General features: G+C 41.0%; 1 protein-coding gene across 2 annotated transcripts in view; it reads left to right on the forward strand.

Annotated features, from left to right (window-relative positions):
- The window catches only part of AGPAT5 (1-acylglycerol-3-phosphate O-acyltransferase 5), a 52,352-nt gene continuing 37,451 nt past the window's right edge, over nt 6,806-21,706 (forward strand). The window contains exons 1-2 of one of the 2 annotated variants that reach the window (XM_013983990.2): nt 6,806-7,036; nt 19,749-19,818. In XM_013983990.2, the coding sequence (XP_013839444.1) occupies nt 6,989-7,036; nt 19,749-19,818 (118 nt within the window). In that variant the 5' untranslated portion in view covers nt 6,806-6,988. Of the gene's footprint in view, nt 7,037-7,179; nt 7,403-19,748; nt 19,819-21,706 lie in introns of those variants that run through there. The other variant, NM_001143701.1, reaches the window with a different exon arrangement.

The following is a 21,706-nucleotide window of genomic DNA, read 5'->3' on the forward strand; positions in this document are numbered from 1 at the left end:
CTATCAGGTGTAAATGGAAATCTTAGGGATGGGGGAGCGGCGGATGAAAAAATATCCACTAACACAAGCACACTAACTAGAAAGTTATTACAACCATAACCCCCAATTCAGATTTGAGACAGATATGAGGAAGAATTCCATATTTAGTTCAGTATTTAAAAGTGTTGTTTAAATCTCTTAGAACAAGACTACCTTCTTGGTTAAGTTTGACTAATAAACATTAAATAAAAAAATCCAAGCTTGAATGGGGGCTGACCAAACAGAGGTAAAGTACTGGGCCACAGTTCTAAGTTGTCAGTGAAGAGAAGGTATTCCTGTTCCAGATTCTTCCATTCTTTCACACCCAGTTTCCCTTGGCTTCTAGGGGCACTACGTTCAGATAGCACCATCCTGTTACCATATAGGGTAGTCAGTTTACACAGCAGCTGATTAGATTACAGCATTAATTACACGCCACACCCGAGTTCATGTGGGATCAACTAGGATGGCCTAGGGGCCTCAGACACCGTCAGACCTCAAAGCATTCAGCAGGCATGTTCTGCAGTTAACAAAATTTTAAGTTTGACACAATTAATGTTACTCAACTCTGCTCTGTTAGATTGCTCTGTGGAAATTCCAAAACCTCTTGAGAATTAATACTTTATTTTAGCATCATGCCAAGTAAAATTTAATGTGAAGATTATAAAATGGTTATCCTGTATTTTTTCTAGTATGCTCATTTTTACTTTTTTAGATTAACTTGTATGCTTCAATCCTCCTTTCTGGTTTTTTTGGTGTAAGTGGTCATGTTTGTTTACAACATTTTCCCCTAATACCCAGGTGTACCAACACTTTTTTTTTTTTTTTTAGATAAATTCCCTCTTTCCCCTCAGATTTTAAATGCCACTTTCATGAGACACAATACAAAATACACATACACAGTACCTGGGTTTCTGGACTCACTGAGCCATCTGCTTCCTTACTGGCAACACACTTTTACTATAGCTTTACCGTGTGTTGTGGTACCTTGGAAAAATCCCTCAGTGTTTTAGTTTCCTATTGTTGCCATACAAATTACCACATACTTAGGAACTTAAAAAATCAATATAGCTTACGGTTCAGAGGTCAGAAGTCCACAACGGGTCTCACTGGAGGAGCTAAGGTACCAAAAGCAGGGCTGTGTCTTTCTCCTGGGGCACTGGGGACAGTTGCACCCTCAACTTTGCTGGGCTCTCCTGCCTGCCCTGCTTCCTTGGCCCTGGCCCCTTCCTCCAGCTTGGAAGCAGGAGGGTGAGAGGAGCCTTCTTCAGGCACCACACTGTCCTCCTTCCCTGCTGCCTCTTCCACTTTTAAGGGCCCTGGCGACTACACTAGGCCTACCAGGACAAGCCAGGCTCTTGCTTTAAGGTGATCTGATTAGCAATCCCAATTCCACCTGTGCCCTGTATGCACCCTTGCCATGCAAATTAGTAATCATAGGTTCTAGAAATTATACGGAGGTCTTTGGATGACAGCATTCCATCTGCCATACTCAGGATTCCACCTTCTCAAACATTTTTTGAGTAGTTTTGCTACATGAATTTTAGAAGGTATTGGATGAGGTCCCACTGTACTCTCCCTCACTTCTCCCCCATCAAAAAACAAACATATTTAACGTTTGAGTATGTGTTAAAGTCAGCATGTGATGCTGAATATTTTATTCATCCTAATCATCAAGGATAAAGTTTCCATTTACTATTTGAGAGGAAGGACAATTACTTTCCTACAGAAAATATAAAATGGTTTTCATATCAAAAGAAAGGTATACTTTTATCACCAATCTACAATTGTTACCTGAGAATATTTTACTTTTGTGGTTAGGTCAGCTTGCATTTATATAGTCAACAAAAATTTTTTCTCATTATAAATAAATATTCATGTTCAAATCCCATTTTCTGCTTGTAACCATGTGTTCTTAAAGGGCTTTCCATCGGAGTTCCCGTCGTGGCGCAGTGGTTAACGAATCCGACTAGGAATCATGAGGTTGTGGGTTCGGTCCCTGCCCTTGCTCAGTGGGTTAATGATCCGGCGTTGCCGTGAGCTGTGGTGTAGGTTGCAGACGCGGCTCGGATCCCGAGTTGCTGTGGCTCTGGTGTAGGCCGGTGGCTACAGCTCCGATTAGACCCCTAGCCTGGGAACCTCCATATGCCACGGGAGCGGCCCAAAGAAATAGCAAAAAGACAAAAAAAAAAAGGGCTTTCCACTGCACCAGCTGAGGCAGGTCTATGCCCCACAGCACCTGTTTCCACCCCACCTTAGATTAAACCAAATTCTACCTGGTTACCCAAGCCTGAAGCTGGGAGGCATTCTTCACCCTGCCCTCCCCCACATTATCACCAAGGTCAAGTGACTCCCATGGATCTCACCTTCCAGCTATCTCCTGCCAAAGTCACCTCTTTTGCTTATTTTTCTCCTTTATTTATGTTCGTCTGTGTGTAAGTAAATCCCACTGCCCACCCCAGGCAGCAAAGGTCATGACCTCAGGGCCTTTACCTGTTCTTTATCTCTGACACCCAGCGTGAAGCAGATGGGATCTGTAACACTGGATACATATTTGCTGAATCCATACTTCTTTATAAAAACTTGCAACAATACAGGAAGTCCAGCTGACTTTTATCTGATTATACTTCCCCTTCCCTGAGAAAACCACTTATCAGTAGTTTCTAGATACTTACATTTAGAAATATACTGCCATGAGCTGTGGTGTAGGCCAGCAGCTGTAGCTCTGATTCAAGCCCTAGCCTGGGAACCTCCATGTGCTGCAGGTGCGGCCCTAAAAAGCAAAAAACAAAACAAACAAAAAAGAGAAATATATTGTCTTATTTACAGAAATGGGAAAATAGGGTATCTATTATCCAGCAACTTGCCTTTTCACGTAACGTGGAGATCTATGACAATACACATGGGTTTACGTGTTCCATTTTAACTGCCGCAAAGCACTTCACGTCTCAGCTTTGGGTACTTACGTATCCACTGTGCTACTGACATTCATTTAAGGAGATTTATTGATTCAAGGTACTGTCCATTTTTAGTCAATACTGCCCAATTCCCCCCCAAAAAGGCTGTCCATGCTAAGTCATTTCTTGTCCCAATATGATACATAGTCACTACCAAAGTCTAAACCACCACTATCTCTAGCTGGGGGTTTAGCAACAATCTCTAAAGTGCCTCCAACACACTCTTCACATTGCCTGAAATAATCTTTTTTTTTTTTTAAATCAAATTTAATCATGTCACTTCCCTCTGTAAAATATTTCAGTGGCTTATCAGGATCTTTGAGATAAAGTCTTCCCTTTCCTGACTCAACCCCCATTATCCCTGGCTCCTCCCTCAACCACTTACTTTCTCTACCAGTAACATTCAAGTTGGGCCATGGGTATCCCTGATAATAGGAATGAGATTTAAGGGACTCAATTGTCAGATGCTCAGCTTTCCTAAGTTTCTCAGGTCTGCCTGAGAAGACTCCTGGAGTCCAGACCTACCTTGCATTTCACAATGGCCCCGCCCACTGGCCCTCCCCAGTCTTACTAGCCATCTGCACAGAGGTGAGAAGGTGTGATAAACTCAGGGCACCAAAGGATAATCTGACAATTCCTCTTAATTAAAGAACCCATAAGACAGGTGTTTCCAATAAAACTTTACCTTTATTTACATCAATTATCAGCTTATGTGATATACATTCATTAAATTGTATATTGCTCACAATAGTCATAGCTCATTCCAGAAGAAATTTAACTCTTAGGACCTTGATGACAAAGTGTGATCAATATAAGACTTGGAAATATAAAATATATTCCATTAAGATAAACTATGTGGTGGAAAGGAATGAAAACATGTTTTCAAGGAGACAAAGGATCAATGTAAAATCCTAATTGATAAAAATCTTAAGTATTGTTTTTTTGGCTGTGCCCTGGCCAGGAAGTTCCTGGGCCAGGAATCAAACCCAAGCCACAACAGCAACCCAAGCCACTGCAGTGACAACGTTGGATCCTCAAATCACCGGACCAGAGGGGAACTCCAAATCCTAAGTATTTTTTTTAAATGGAGGATGGTGGTATTAAATTACTATGGTATAACCCGTAGAGACCATTTAAAAGACTTCTGTGAACACTTCATTTTAAAATTTTATCTACAACTATCAGAACTTATTTCTTTAGTAACTAATTAAACTTAGGATAAAAATAATTTAGGAATTCCTCTCCTGGCACAGTGGAAATGAATACAACTAGGAACCATGAGGTTGCGGATTCGGTCCCTGGCCTCGTTCAGTGGGTTAAGGATCCGGCATTGCCGTGAGCTGTGGTGTAGGTCGCAGATGCAGCTGGGATCTGGCATTGCTGTGACTGTGGCGTAGGCTGGCAGCAATAGCTCCCATTAGACCCCTAGCCTGGGAACCTCCATATGCTACAGGTGCAGTCCTCAAAGGATAATAATAATAATAATAACAATAATTTTAGGCATTAGCTTAAAAATGTGTGAAGGAACTCCCATATGTGGCCCTAAAAAGAAAAAAAAACAATTAAAATGTGTGAGGAAAATACACAACATACTTTTAGGAGGCATACGAGTAACAAAGACCATTGTGGCTCCTTACCTTGCTCCACACAGGTCTCTTAGCCCTGAGAGCCTGTGGGCTCCTAGCTTCCGTCTTTCAGATGCACTTGGAAGGCTTGTCCTTACCACCTCCAGCTCTAGCATACCTAATTCCACCCTCAAGTTTCATTTCAAATATCACCCTACCTTAGAAGCCTTCTATGTGCCCAGGCTAGATGAGCTCTCCTTAGTAGGTATGGAGTAACACCATGCAGTTCCCCTTTTCTTAAATCTCATCCCACAGCTAACTGTTGGCTGAATGCAATTGTCTTTTTACTGCTACATTCTGGTGCTACTGTTTGCAGACTAGGTTACGTGTGCACTTTGAAAGGAACTGTTTCAGTAGAGTGGTGGAAAAGGAAATAAGATGACAAGGGGCTCAAAATGTATGAGGTAAGGAAGTAGAGGCAGAGAGTGTGGGCTGATTATAGTTAAGAGGAGGGCAGGCAGAAAGGGTAAATCTGTGATTGCAGGTAGGGACAGAGCAAAGGGGTAACTTGTAGGTAGGGGCTGGGTTTGGATGTAAGCAGGAAACAAGAGTGGCTCAAGTTCTCAGTGTCTGCATGCCAGAACATGGCACAAAACTTCACAACCTTCAGTAACTCACAGAAGGCAACATATTACACATATCACACATTCACCAGCTTCATGTGTACAGGTCAAAACCGGAACACTCAATCAACTTTCTCTTCAAACATTTTTCTAACCATAGAGATGTCTGGTCTCAATGAAAGGAAGTGTGAGCAGCATGGGCTGTACATTCTGTCCACACCCAGGACTTTTCCCCTCCCAAATGAAATCAGTTCTCACAGCACAGGCATTCATTACTTTCTGCAGAAAGAGAGGAATCCCTGTTGAAAACCTTTCAATATGTGTCCAGTTGGCAATTTATCTGTTCAAATACTTGTTCCTTGAGCAATCTCTATTCGCTTGGTTTTGTTCCTCAAGGTCACCATTTACCAATCACATGACATCATGTCAATTATGTACAGATAGTCAAAAAAAGTAGCCACCATCCTAGCCCTGATTAGAATGTTCCACTAATATATATGCCTTCCTGCATAAAATTACACCACGGGCTTGCATTCAAAAAATTTTTTTTTTTTTTTTTTTTTTTTTTTTTTACTTAAACCATACTCACTGTAGCCAAAGTGCAGTAGGATTAAGAAGGCCTCTGGGTCTGCTGTTTTTGTTTGTTTTGTTTAATTAGAGTATAGTGGATTTTAAAAGTTTCTTCAATTTCTGTTGTGGATCTGTTTTTACATCAACAAAACAACTGCCCTGACTCCCTAGATTTTTGTTAAGGTCACAAAAGTAGGTCAGTTCTTTATGCCACATGTCCACACAAGCACTTTCAAGGACTACACAAAAAAATAAAGTTCCTCATAAACTATCAAAAAGAAGTCAAAGAGCCAGGCCCTGAGGACGTCAAGCAAGAGTGAACTTGGTAAGTTCTGATAAAACTGTGTAGAGTACCTTGTAAAAAGGATGCCCAGCTATGCGTAAACTTAGAGTGATGGAAGAATGGGGCCTGATTCGGAAGCACCCTAAGGGTGAGTGCAGGGATGGAGCGGGAGTCCTGTGCACCTGCTGCAGAGGAGGAAGCCTGGAAGGAGGTGTGGGGTGGAGTGAGGTAGAGAGGAAGACACCTTTAAAGAGAAGGTAAGCCTGGTCTGATGACCCAAGGCTGGCGCTCGGACAGCGCTTATGTCACTACTGAAAGGGCCCGGATCATGTCCCGTCAGCCTTCCCACAGCAGGCCTGACAGGAGACCTCTTAGCGCGGAAGTCAAGGTCTGCAGCACCGCGTGTCACCTATGTCGCTTTGAGGGCGCATTCCGGGGCCCAGGGACCCTCAGGTACGGAAGCAGGAGGTGGAGCGTTCCCTCAGGCCAACCAGCACCCAGAATTCGACCGGGGTAGGGGAGGGGGGCGCAGAGCCGCCCACTCCCCTCAACCAGCACCCACCTTCACCCTGCTCCGCCGGGCAGTTGCCACCTCCCATCCTGCCTCCGCAGCTAGGCCCTGCTTTCGGGGCATGCGCAGTAGCCAGAGCCGGGCAGTCCACGCTTTCGGGCGGCAGTTGCGCTTCAACCGTCAGCCACAATCGACCAATCCAGAGACGAGTTCTTGCCGCAGAGCCCTCCCCGCCCACGACAGGGGACTATGGTAACGGACAGCCAATCAGAAGGAACTTTGTTGGCGCGAAGCCCCGCCCCCGGCAGGGGCAGAGGGTGACGGGCGAGGGTCATGGGGTGTAAGTGATCCTGAGCAACCCTGTGCCCTAGGGCCGCGACATCCCCTTGTCCCGCGGCCGCTACCAACGCGCCGGGACCCTCACTCGCCCGCCCGTTCACCCTCTGGCGGCGGCACGGCCCATGCGGCTGGGGGCGGAGGCCGGATCCGGCGCGGGCTGGGTGTTTCAGGTGCGGCCGGCGGCCTGGGGAGGTGAGGGGGCGGTGGCTGGGCCGGGCCCGGCCCGGTGATTGGCCGCCGGCTGAGGGCAGCGGGGCGACCCGAGGCTGCCCGGCTGGGAGGAGCCCGCAGAGCATTCCGCACGCGGAGCTGGGAAGATGCTGCTGTCCCTGGTGCTCCACATGTACTCGATGCGCTGCGTGCTACCGGGCGCCGTGCTCCTGGGCACAGCCCCCACCTATGTGCTGGCCTGGGGGGCCTGGCGGCTGCTCTCCGCCTTCCTGCCTTCCCGCTTCTACCAGGCGGTGGACGACCGGCTCTACTGCATCTATCAGAGCATGGTGCTCTTCTTCTTCGAGAACTACACTGGGGTGCAGGTGAGGCACTGCCTGCCCTATGCGCCCTCCTTCCACACCTGCCGCCCCCTCCCTTGGTCTTGATTCCTTCGGGGGCTCAGGCGTATCTTCCAGCTTGGAACCACCCAGCGCTCCCAGTTCGTGTAGGATTGTTCCGCCTTGTCGGACAGGTCGGCCCCCGGAACACGTGCTATGACCCATCCTCCCTCCGTGGGGGAAATTTGATGTTCTTTCGCGTTTGGCCGGATGCTTCCTTGCAGGTACTCAGTAGGTAGTCTCAGTAGCTTTGTTTTGAGGCTACAATTGGAATGAGCCGTCCGCTCTTCCCCTCTTTTAACTATCTGTCTTGGTGCTTAGCGAAGTAGCTGCAGATGAACATTTAAGTAGGGCGAGCAGTAGTTGACAGTTTCTGGCATTTGGTCTAAGGCGTTTATGTTGGAACTCAAAAGTGCGCTTTTAAAAATTGGAGACCATCTCTTGAAACAGACTGATGTTACTATTTGAACAAGAAGTACAACTTTGTTTTGTATTCTTCCCCAGTGTAAGTGAAAGCTGGGCGAGGAAATTAATACATTTGTTACAGTAGAAGCCCTACGGTAGATAAAGTTCTTGCAAACTTTGACTAGGCTTAAATGTGTGGCTGATCTTTTGTATGATTAGTTTGTTTCTTTCTCTGTAGAGATTGGATTTGTAGACTAACTTTGTAAAACAAACAAAAGTAGAAGGCCCTTTTAACTTTAATTATTTGAAGTCTTTTACACAAAAATGTCAGTTGTGAATTTTCCTTTTATTTCTCAATTTGGAAAAAAAAAAAAGAGCTTGATTCTTGGTTATTCCTTATATCCAGTTAGTACTTATTTTTCCCTTTTCTTGGTGGGGGTGGGGTCGAGTGACTGGGATGGCATTGTTTTGTCTTTTTGTCACCCCCACCCCCACCCCGCCGGCCGCACCCCAGCAGCTGCTTTCACCCTGTTGTCCTCCAGCTCCTATTTTGAATTTGCAGTTGCTTTGCAGAATTAGATCCTGGATAACTCTGAATTTGCCCCAGTTGGAGGTTTGGGGGAAGAGAACTAGGGGAAGGCAGGGCCTCCATTTAAATCAGTATCTGTGTTTCCTAGGAAAGAAAGACCTCTCTTCCAGATAATGCTTTCCTGGTAAATTGACTTTTACAAAGAGCCTCCTTTAAAACTTTAATCAATTCAGACCAGTCATTTGCACACTCTGTTCTTACTTCATCCCTTTTGTCTAAATGTGGGTTTTTATCATACTAAGTATTTAATTTCACATCATACAACAGCTGACCTGGGCTAAGATACAGATTCAGAACATATGACACAGTCATTTACTTCTTAGAAAAATAATTCTACTTTTGGTGGGTCATTTTATTTTAGTTGAAAGCATATAACATGTCCCATGCAATAAAACACATATACCATTGGACAGATTTGTGTTTAGCAAATTTCTTATCTTAAAATAACTATTATAAAATATAGGTGTTTCTGAAATTGTATATCCTACCTTACAGTACAGTATAGACTTCCAGGTTATGATCTGAGCTCTCGGCACAAGGTTTTTAAAAAGTTTAATCTCTTGATCACTGGGCACTCAGTTCTAGGATTCCTAACAAACTTCATCAAGGGACCTGAATTAAATAAAACTTTGAATTATGCTTGAGAACCATCAGACATCCTTTTATAAATACATGAAGAACCAGTATCCAGTAATAATGAGGATTTGTTTTCCTTTGTTTATTAAAAAAAAAAAAATTTTTTTTTTGGTTGCTCTTCCCCTCCTACTGTAATATAACAAAATTGATCATTGATCTTTGCAGGCCACAATGTCTGGTGATATGAAACATGTCTGCTCATTAATACCTTCTGTTTTGTCACCACCTTCTCCCTGCCTAGTAACAACCGATTTACTTTAAAATATATTTTACACTAAGAGCTCTGCTGTTATCCCCTCTTCCCCAAATGCTAACACAATACATTGTAGCAATCAAAAATGAAATGTCATATAAAATAAATTTAGTTTTATTTAGTTTTTCAGTTGAGCTGCTCTAAGTATAAAATAGTTCAGATAACACTAGGAGCAAGATAGAATTTAAGTCAACTATTTAATGTTTATATAATGTGTTCAGTTAGAATACTCTTAACCTCTCTAATCATACATTTACTTGAAAGATTGTTTCAAGTTCCTCAGAAACCCTCTAGACCTTTGTATCTAGAGGCCATTTATAACTGATTCTTTCTTTTGGTAGCACTGTTTCCTCAAAAATATTCCTAAACTCTTAATTAGTTAAATTTGTATTCTGTATCTTGCTGTAAAAGCAAACATGTTTATTTAGAATCAGAGAAGGGACCACATAAGGCCAACCCCCTTCCCTTTTTTAATCACATCTGGATTCTTTCTGCATTTCTGCTACAATGTCAGGAGTCTTCTCAAATATCAGTAGTCCTAAATAGAATATAAACTGTTGCTGTATTCTTTATTTTTTTCCTTCTTATTATTCATGTGAAGACCTTTAAAGACAGATTGCTTCCTTCAGTTTAGCTGGGAGTAACAGAGCCAGGCAGATTTGGATGTGCCTCTGCCTTTGCTTAAGTAGAATGACACAAAACAAACCTTTGATAGAGGAAGTTAAACATTTCTCAATCAAGTATGATTCTAGTTTAATGCAATTTTAGTCTGGAATAGACCTAAGAAAATCTTAGAGAAGTGTAATTAGTTTTTAGTACTTTCTATCAAAATAAATCTTGGACTGTGAGCAAGACAGTTATTTTTGGATGCATCTGAGTAAGATTTTTTAAAGTATTTTTCTGTTATAAGTTACAGGTGCAATAAAATATCCAAACAGTGCCAAAATATTTTGATAAAGTTAAGTTTTCCCTTCCCTCCATACACCTTTCCCAGGCATACAACATTTTGGTGTGTATGACTTTAGATTTCTGCCAAGAGCTTTTACATAAATGTATGAATTGTGGGAAGACTGTCTTCATTAAATTAACTTTTGGATGTGTTTAATAGTAGCACTAAATATACCCATAACCTCTGTGCCATTATGATGAAAAGCAAAAGGAAATATGACTCTATACACAACTTACTTTCCCTTTTTCAGTTATTCTAATTTTGTAGAAGTCAGTGCACTGAGAAATGGCTCTTCTTAATGGAATTATAAGTTAATTTTTCCTTTGACATTTTTCTCATTTTAGTATGGTTTCTAAAACAGAGTATTAACATTCAGAGTCAGGCAACCCAAAACTAAGTAGTGACATCTTAGAACCCTCTCTTAATTCATTCATCTGATACTGGAGTGTGCCCCACACTCCAGGTCTTGCGCTGGACTCTGTGGGATAGAGAGGAATAAAAAAACACGGACAAGGTCCCTGCCCTTATGGAGCTCACATTCTAGTGGGACACACACCTACACACATAATAAGACAGTTAAAATGTACTTTACTCTGTGACTTTGTTAAGTTGGTTGGGGGTTTGGGGAAACTTCCCTTATGTGTTGAGCTCTGCAGAAGGCCAGTTTGGGAAGTATATTAGTAGTGTAGGTGAGAGTAGACAGACAGGGTAGTGAAAAGAGTGGGCATGCAGAGAACAGAAGGCATCCCAGATGTGTTTTAGAGGTAGCTGCTAGGGCTTTGCAATTGGATATGGTGTGAAAAGGAGGGGTGGGGTTTGCAGTGGACTTGGCATTTAGTGAGTGCCGCCTTGTGCCAGGTCCTGCCATGTCTTCCCATTTTGCAAGAGAGAACTAGGGCATGTGGAGTTCACAGTGGTAGTAGACAAGCCAGGATTTAGTCCAAGGCAGTCTTGCTATAGGGTCCATTTTCCAAAGACACTACTAGGTGGCATGGTTATGTTGGTTGAAATAATATGCCCCTCTCTCAAGTTATTCATATTATTCATATCAGGAAAAACACTGGCAAACAATCACACTAGAGGATAATGCTGAAAGTGGAGTGTTTGTATTTATTAGCTTTGTAACACAAAGATAATGTGACTTTTCTGGGTTATTCCAGAAGACTGTCTCAATTGTTAGGAACCACTCTGAGTGTTTACTTCAAGCAGGAGTAACGTGTGTCTAGGGAAAAGAGATTCTCAATTGATAAGTGAATAAAAATGAAGACTCCTAGGCATGGCATTCGAGGATGTCCGAATTCTGCTCTGGCCATCTTTTCCATTAACTAATTTCACTGTAGTCCAAATACTCCTTCCTCCCCAGTGTCACCCCCCAAATTACCAGCACATTCTCAACAATGTGCCTTTGCACTGCTCTTCTTTGTATACTTTATTCCCACTTGGGCCTCTGCTTTTCCTCATCTGTCATGATCTCACCCCATCTCAATGTCAGGATCACATATATAACATCAACATGTAATATTAACATAGCATTGGCATATTTTAATGCATGTAATGACCCTTGACAAAACTGTAGCCCCTTGGAGGTAGCAGTAAAGGGGAGAGTGACTTGATTGTTCCCTTTTGACGTTAGAGAATAGCACTCTGCAGAGGGTACTGATCTGTGTTCCAGCGGAAGTGTGGTTGCTCTCTCTTTTTTTTTTTGGTCTTTTTAAGGCCGCACCCATGACATATGGAGGTTCCCAGGCTAGGGGTGGAATCAGAGCTGTAGCTGCTGGCCTACAGCACAGCCACAGCAATGTGAGATCCGAGCCTCATCTTTGACCTAGGCCACAGCTCATGACAACACCTAATCCTTAACCCACTGAATGAATCCAGGAATTGAACCCACGTATTCATGGATGCTAGTCAGATTCATTTCTGCTGAGCCACGACGGGAACTCCGGATGCTCTCATTTTTAAGGGTGGCCCTTGAATGGCCTCAGTAGGAAACACGTTTTGATCTAACAGGGTCAACAGATGTGGTGCGTCAGTTTGTTTTATTTCTTTTTTGCTTTTTAGGCCTGCACCCACGCATATGGAGGTTCTCAGGCTAGGGGTGGAATCAGAGCTATAGCTGCCAGCCACAGCCACTCGGGATCCTTAACCCATTGATCGAGGCCAGGGATCAAACCTGCGATCTCACAGATACTAGTTGGATTCATTTCCATTTGGCCACAACGGAACTCTAGTTCCTTTTCTTTATTTTATTTATTTATTTATTTTTTTGTCTTTTTTTGTCTTTTTGTTGTTGTTGTTGCTATTTCTTGGGCCGCTCCCGCAGCATATGGAGGTTCCCAGGCTAGGGGTTGAATCGGAGCTGTAGCCACCAGCCTACGCCAGAGCCACAGCAACGCGGGATCCGAGCCGCGTCTGCAACTTACACCACAGCTCAGGGCAATGTCGGATCGTCAACCCACTGAGCAAGGGCAGGGACCGAACCCGCAACCTCATGGTTCCTAGTCGGATTCGTTAACCACTGCGCCACGACGGGAACTCCTAGGTCCTTTTCTTAATAGATAAAGGAGCTTGAAGAAACATGTGCTCCATCTCAGAGACCCTGTTAAAGAGGGAACACTGGCACAGCCAGCAGAAGCACAGAGGAACCTTTGTTTACTTGTCAATAAAAACCTGTACTTTTTTCAATTTTTAAAGATAAACTGTTCTGCTAGTTTATTTTGTTTCTTCTGCTTCTTTGTATGAACTAGCAGTGAAAACTCCACATAAGCAAGTTATGAGAGGATTTAGAAGGTTGTATGTATGTGTAAGTGATGGTTGGAAGCGGGAAGAAGTCACGGGAGTGGTACCTGGAAAGGAGAATCATGGTAAGTGCTGACCACATGCTAGGCACAGTGTTTCCATTGATAAGATAGCCTATCCTCTCTACACACAATTTGACAGTTAGAAATAAGTCAGTTTTCTTTTTAAAAAACTGAATTATAACGAGATATTATGAAATAACAAAATGAACAGAGTTGAGGAAATACAGGAGTACCGCAACTGAACACTGTGGTGACTTAACTGGGGGAAGTATGCATCTATGAGGGGGTCATTTGTCCACGTTAGCTGCATCTTCGTGTACTTAATTACTGCTTTGCTCCCATTCTTTTTTAAAAAAAATATTTTATTTTTTCTGGTGGCGCCAATGGCATGTAGAAGTTCCCAGGCCAGGGATGGAACCTGAGCCATAGCAGTGATCCTGTCTGCTGCAGTGACAATGCTGGGTCCTTATCCTGCTGCACCACCAGGGAATTACTCTTTGCTCCCATTCTTAATTTGTGTTTCTGTAAGAAAATGTATTGTGTCAGTTTAAATTTTTTCTCACGAGTTTCTTATCTCCTTGTGGTTAATGCTCAAAGTGAAAAAAAATTACATAAACTTCTAATGTATGGGAAGCCTTTTCACTTGATTTTTTTTTTTTATCTTGAATCTTTGCAGATAATAGTTTTGTTACAGTCAAAAGATGTTTGGATCTTGGGTGAGAAACCTGGATGTAATTCCTAGTTCTTTGCCACACTCTGTCAACTTGAATAAGTCATTTTCTCAACTCAGTAGTCTCATTTTTAAACAAAACACTATTGTCACATTATTTGGAGGACTAGATGAGATACTATGTGAAGCTGCTTGGGTCAATAACTGGTACATCATAAATACTCAGGAAAGGCACACTTGTAAATAAGGACAGTACCCAGGGACATACATGACAAACTATAATAAGAGCTTTGTGATTTGTAAGGCTCTATTTAAATGTTGCATGATAATTATTTTTGCATACTGATTATTAGACAAATGACTATGGTTATATTTTAACCTTATTCCAGAGGGGCATCATAATTTTCCTACTCAGTGAGATGTTTCAAATTGGGCAGAAAAAGGCATAGTTTTTGTGTGGATTACAGTAGAAATCTTGTACTTGATCTCGAAATGATGTATTTCATTGGCATAGAAATACATTTACAAATTAATTTCAAATGATTTTAAATATAGAATGTAATTATATATGTCATCTTATTTATGCTGATATTCTTTATAGGTGCATTTGTACATAGAGACCTTTTTTAGGGAAGATAAACTAGATAGCTCTTTCTCTTACCCATTAATCATTTAACACAGTTTAGAATAAATGATTTCACTTCGTTGGATAATAATAACAACACAACAGTTACCTTTTGGGGGGATAGTTACTATGATCTAGGAATTGTGTGAAGTACTTTACATAGTCTCATGTATTTCACCACAATCTGGGGGGAGTAGTTACTATTTTACAGGTGAAAAAAAAAATGGCATGGAGAGGTTAGGTACTTTTCTTCAAGCTCACATATAAGGTGATGGGATAGGATTCAAATCCAAGTCTTAATTTAAATTGTCTACTTCTGCCTGTCTTTAGTCTTCTTAGTGACTATTATGTTGTGCTGTGAAGGAGGTAAAACTTTCTGTAGCTGGGCCTGCAAATTAACAAAAGCCAGATTCACAGGAGAGAAGGCCTACAGATTTCAGTGATGTCAATATTGTAAAAATATGTTAATATTTTACATGTTAATACTTTTACTGAGGCCTCCAACTACCTTTAACAGAGGTAGTTGGACTCAGCCTGGGGCTTATATATGACTTTAACAAAGGGCAGTGAACATGGAGATAGGTCTAGAGAAAGGAAAGGTGGGTTTGGGCCCCTGGGGCTGGTAAATTTTGGGAAGGTCACTAGGAAGTGTATGGCAGATAAGAGCTGTTTAGGAAGGTTTGCTGACTCATCTCAGTGCTGTCTGTGATCTTCCTGGCACTCTTGAAATGAATACCTTTATGAGTGGAGTTTAGGCCTCCTTTAGGGGCAGAGAGCTTGTGTGTGTGCTGTTTCTCAGTTGTCTTTAGCTAAAAATATTCCTCATGCCCAAGTGGCATGTTTGGGTGTGGCATGTTCTGGTCCCCTTCAACAGCATCACCTGTATCTAAGGACAGTGGGAGAAATTTTTTTAAAAATTGTATTTCATTTCACATGCAGAAAGAAAATGGGTATTCCTGAGATAAATGAAGAATTTTTTTTCCAGAGAAAGAATTCTGTACTTCATTATGTCCCCTTGGTATTGTTGGTTGGATATTCTACTGTGTTAGACATGAGATTACTTTAGATTCCATCTTACCACCTCTTTTCAGGATCCAAAAGAACGAATCTTCAAGTAATTTACATATCATGGGAGCAAATTAGAAAGCAAGTGGAGAAGCCATCCATGCAAGATGACAGTAGGACATCTAAATCCAGGTCTTCTGAGAGCCGGTTTGTGCAAGAAAAACAAACTTGTTTGACTAAAGCGAATTGTAACTAGTGTGTTAGTTGCAACAAAGATAATCATTCAAAGAGCATTTTTATTGTCTGTGTCTAAATGAATAAAATGAAAAGAGAACATTGCTATTTTTCTCTAAAGAGATTTAACATGAGTTTTTTTAAAAATGGATGAACCCTAAATTGGACAATAATGATGACCCTAAAATTACCCACAGAACTAGGAAAAAAACCAAAAAAGCCATGTTTTTTATGTGCCTTGTTTGAAGGAACAGATTACCTGCCCCAAAAGTGATTATAATTTGAAATACACACACTGAAAGATTCACAGAATGATGCCTTTAAAAAGTCACAGATGCATTTATTTAATTTAATTTAATTTTATAAATTATTTTTAACCAAAATTAGGAGGTGTAGGCCAGGGAGTTGAAGGGAAAATGTGAAAATAAGTTTGCTTTATTATTATACATAGTAAAAAGATATTGTCTCTAAAGAAATAAAGGGCTAAGGGTATTATATATCTACAATTATTCAAGTAACCACAAAACAAAACATTAAATTTCCTAAGATCAGATGAATCATCAACAATATAAAATAAGGATCACAGACTGAAATACTTTTTTGTTGTTGTTGTCTTTTTAGGGCTGCACCCATGGTGGCATATGGAGGTTCCCAGGCTAGGGGTTGAATCAGATGCATTTAAAGTATTTATTCCCACACTCTTTACTGCCGAAACTGAAGTACAGCTTTATCCTCTTATGAAAAATAAAAGTCCAACTTACTGATTCAGTGAACATCTGTTGAAAAGCATCTGGGTGCTGGGCTCTGGGTAAAACAAGGATAAGGCCCCTACCTCTGAAGAGCTTATGGGCCTTGAGGGGGATGTAATGTGACTTGTAAATAAGGATGCATGGGGGACTAGATTTGTTGTGTTGCAAGGGCATTGCTTAATCCTGGGTCTGAGTTAGAAGGCTGGGGCTTCTATGAGGAGGTAAATAGATGGTGCCAGAAAGCTGATTTAAGATGGCTACAATGAGCAGGTGTAGGTGGCTTTTAAGTAATCGAGTCATTTAATTAGTCCTATGTATAGGTATTTTGTAAGTTCTTAGAAATTTTTTGAAATTTGGAGAACATTGCAGTTATCTTAAATGCTTGTTAGTAAGATAGTAATGATTGTCTTATTAAGTATTTTGAGACTCTGCACACTTAAAGGAGAACTTTTACTTCCCTTCCATGTTAGGAAATTTACACACAGATAACCTTTCTACTTCAATGAACAGAAGACATTTGATAATTTTAAGTTGTAGTGAAATGCTTTTTCTTTGAAGCCTGGTAAATCAAATGGAAGATCTTAGAAATTGCACTATATTTGGTACATAAACATTGTAATCATGCATTCCTTTCTTTGGCTAATCAGTGTTTATTTGAAGATCTTAGTGGTTCACATCGATTGGAATAAGATTTGCAGTTCATTTCACTTATTTTGCTTTTAGAGCTTTTAGATTTGCAGTTCATTTCACTTATTTTGCTTTTAGAGCTTTTAAAGTTTTAAATATGAATGGCTATTCTTTTTAATATTTCTATTTCTGTTGAATGCCAAACAATTTAGAGTGACACAAATCTTAAGAAGCAGTCAATCCAGATATCTACTTTGAGATCCTAACTTATGTTTTGTCAGTGGCTTACCATCTTCTTTTGAAGTGAAATAGCTTTTATTTCAGTGAGATGCATGGTGAAGAAGAATCTTTAAAAGTATGAACTATATATTTATTTCCCTGCCAGTGGCTGTGAATTAAGATTTTGTTCCTTTCCTGTTTCCCCCATCTGTTTGCCCACCTGAATTCATTACTTATTTTCCTTTCTCTAGATCCCACTAGATATCTTTTTTTAAATACTGAGTACGTTTAACTTTTTATTGAGATAATCAGGATAAATATTGAAAAAGTCAGTTGCTGTGAAGCCATTTAGGGGTGGGGAAAGTTAGTCTTGTAGGGTGGCAGGGATGGCTTTCCAGCCAAGCTTTTCTGTTTATGTTTGTGTCTATAAGCAAAAGTAGAAAGCTGGCGTTTTAAGGCCAGTATGGTCTAGAGTATGTGCACTAAGCCCAAATAGCTGAGGTTTGGGGTCTTCCTAAGCCGGTGGTGCTGTTACCGGCTCTTGGGTTCTTGAACATGGCAACTGGGTTGTTAACACGTCTCCTCCTCAAAAAGTGCGAAACCAGGGAGCTGGCCCAGATAGTGGGTGATGGTTGTCCTAGCACCAGCACATGTATTGATTATGTTCACTATTGGGAATAGTTTATCATGACATTATGATTGGGCTTGTTTTTGTGATCTCCTTTTCACCTTCAGCATGCTTGTTTTATTTAAAATGGGATATAGTTTAGTTTTATAGAAATAAAATTTGCAGTGCTGTTTTCTGTATGATTGATGCCATAATCCTGTGAAAATGCCTATTATTTAAATCTTGTATTTATTTTTGACAAAAATTATACATATTTAAGGTGTAGTGTGATGTTTTGGGGTAGGTGAAATGATGACCACAATCAAACTGAAAAATGCCTTTAATCGCTTGTTTGCCACCTACTTTCAAAGGCTGTAGTCTTCTAATCAAGCTTACAGCAAGAAAGATGAGTCTTTTGGGTGGTTCAAGTACCACTTTGGGGGCAGGTAGGTCTCCAAAGAGTGGTATTCAGATTGAATCAGTTAAACCACAATCTGTCTTTGTGAATATCCTATCCAAGGAAGTTAAGCCAGAAGCACTGTGTCTGTAGCTGCAGTATGTTGAACCCAGCATGTCAAACCAATGGTCTCAAAGCAATTCTGGCTCCTCGGTAAGAATGGGAATTGCTCACCAACCAGGATCCTACTTTTCAACCCTGTATAGATCTGTTTACTGGTTTTGGGTTTTTGTTTTGGCACTGATAAACTTGGATTAATACAAAAATTATTGGGCAGATATTTAAACACCTATTACCTGCGTAGCACTGTGCTGTTTTCTGAGGAAGATAAAAGAAATTTCAGTTGGGTCCCTGGCTTCCAGAATTTAGTCCATTTATGTACAGAGATAGTTCCATTTATGTACAGGGATACTGGCTTAATGTCCTTCTCTTTGTTCTGTTAACATATGAATGAGTAGGGTCGTGATCAAAATATAATCTCTGTGGATATCTGAAAAGATAGATCTAAAAAGCCATAGCTAATTCATAATCATGAATAAGCTGTGATGACAACAAAAACAAAAATGCTCTGAATAAAAACATACCACTGTTAGCAGTCATTTCCTTTGAAGTCTTTAAAAATACACTCCCAATTTCTTAAATCTATTATGAACTCTTTCAGACCTAGAAAACTTCAGAAAGACTCATGGAAGGAGCACCTGTGTACCCACCACCGGTTAAAGGAATACAACATGACTGCTAGAGTCGAAACCTACTGTGTATCCCCCCACCCCACCTTGCAGCTTGCCCTATCCTAGAAATCATTTACCCGAACTCCCTTTGTTCTGTATAGAGATACAAAGGGTCCTAATCATGGAACAATCTTTCCCCATTACTTACAGAATCAGGATTTAATCTTTGGCATAGTGTTCAGAAGACTTCATATTCTGGGTCAGAGTTCCCTCTGCTCTGCCTGCATTAGCTCCCCAACTCTGCAGGCAGCCTGCGGTTGGCCTTGACACTGCCAGGTGCACCCTTAGCAGGACTCAGATGTTACCACTTCCATAACTTTGTTCATCTCATCTGCTGATATCACACCTAACAAATCTACTGCTCTGCAGCTGATAGTTCTTTAAAGTGAGATATACTGTATTTTTGTAGTATTTGCATTATGCCTCATAACAGCTATTGTATACACTCCTGTTTCTTCCACTGCACTGTATGTAGGCTCTTTGAAGGACAGTGTATCTTATGAAAGGTGTTTCAGATATTGTTAGCAGTCAGGAAGATCTCATGAGGATATTGATCATTCTGCTTTACTCTTAGGACCATTAACCTGCCCTATACTCAACTGCTTTATAAACATGTGGTTTCTGAGGCTCCTAAGTTTAGTACTTGTCAGTCATGGAGGGCATATTCATGACATTATGTATTTGTCAATTTCTTGACTTTGTCATATTTTGTATGTCACAGTAGTACATGTTTTAAAATATCAAAATAATGTTTCTTTTTGTTTTATCTTTTAGATATTGCTATACGGAGATTTGCCAAAAAATAAGGAAAATATAATATATTTAGCAAATCATCAAAGCACAGGTTTGTATTTCATTTGCATGAAACTTAGGTTTCTTTGCCCAAAGTAGAGAAATTATTTATCTATTTATTTACTGTCTTTTTAGGGCCGCACCACGACATATGGAGGTTCCCAGACTGGGGGTCTAATTGGAGCTGTAGCCACTGGCTACCACAGCCACAGCAATGCTAGATCCAAGCCTTGTCTGCAACCTACACCACAGCTCACTGAAATGCCAGATCCTTAACCCACTGAGCGAGCCCAGGGATTGAACCTGCATCCTCATGGATCCTCGTCAGATTTGTTTCCCATGAGCCACAACAGGAACTCCATAGAGAAGTAATTTAAAGTAATGTTCTGATATATTTTAATGGATTGTTTTTGTTGTTAAAACATGAATTTTCGGTGATGATATTATATGTGACCTTGTATTTTTGTGATTTTATTTTTTTTGAAAGTCAGTAATGTGAAAGCTATGAGTTGTCCTAAACTCACCTTTTCTCTCTGCTGGGTGTGTATAAGGTATAGTTCTTTCCCTTTTCCTCTTTCTTTGACTGTCTCTTTAAATGGTCTATGTATTCTTCCTTTGTAAGTTATGTTTTCTGGAATTGGAATTTGTGGATCATATTGTACAAGCATTTTATGGTTTTGATTGTTGAGCTGCAGAAAGGTCGTAATGATCTGTGAGTATTCATTTCCTAAACACAGTATTAATTTCTAATGTCTACAGGTTCTTTTACTTCGTCAAATGTTTTGGTTTAGTTATAGCATGCTGTTCTGTCAGAGGCATCACAGAAGACTTTGGTCTGCAATATAGGGCAGTATATACTTAAACTAGGTCAAGGTACTTTTAAAAATTGTTTGATATTGAAATAATTATAGATTCTCAGGGATGTGCAAAAATAGTACATAGAATCCCATGACCCCTTCAAGATTCTCCCAGCATCTTATATAACCTGGGGGGGGTAGGGGGAGGGGTTGGAGTGCTGCCCTCCCCACAGGGGATGCACCTGTCAGGCCTAGGCCCCCTGCAGCTGGCTAGAAAGGTGCACCTACCAAGACTGGGGGTGGAGAGTGGGGGGTGGTCAACCCCTTTCTGCCTGTAGCCCACAGCCAGCAGCCAAGTGTGATGAGCCAGCTCGAATGTGACAATGCATCAGGGTTAGCAAAAGTCAACCACATCTGTGGTGGACATGGCAGTCCAGTCTCCAAGTCTGCCTGCCACTGCCCCGCCCCTGTAGTACAGATGAGTAAACTGAGACCGGCAGAGGGGTAGGGCTGCTGGGTGGTATGACCCCCCACCCCAGGCACACCTAAGGTACTGTCAAAACTAAGACTTAACAGTGGTTATAAGGTACCTTTTAGTTCTCCAAAAGACATCCCACTTCATGTTTTTTCGAAGCTGTAACTGCTTTTGAAACACTTTTGCCCACCTCCTAAATTCCATTTGTATTACTTTAAAAAAATGTAGTACCCAGAAAGAAGTTCAAAGCTAAAAGCGAGCTGACCAATGATCACACCTGATTGGGAAACCGATAATGCCTGTGACCATCCTTTATCTTCCTCCCTCAGCTGTGTTTCTTCATGGTTACTTTTATGCCTGCCTATGCCTTAGGGAAGGTAAAGAAGTTGAAGTGCGTCTTTCTCAACTCAGTTTGTTAATGATTACTCTCAGTTTTCTAGGTCAAGAGTTGATGCTGCAGAGGGTGAATAGGAATTTGATGTATCTTTGTATTTGCCTAACTATATTGTTGTGACTGCTAGGACTGATTTAATTACATTTGACTTCAGCAAGACTTTAGTGAGGGTTTGCTTCTAACTCTGGCTTAGAAAGCAGTCTGACTTCTGCCTTTATTTTGACTGTTTCTTCAGTCTTACTGGACTTTTTACCACTAACACAAGCTTATTGTT

Source organism: Sus scrofa, chromosome 15, assembly GCF_000003025.6.
Source record: "Sus scrofa isolate TJ Tabasco breed Duroc chromosome 15, Sscrofa11.1, whole genome shotgun sequence".
Lineage (NCBI taxonomy): Eukaryota > Metazoa > Chordata > Mammalia > Artiodactyla > Suidae > Sus > Sus scrofa.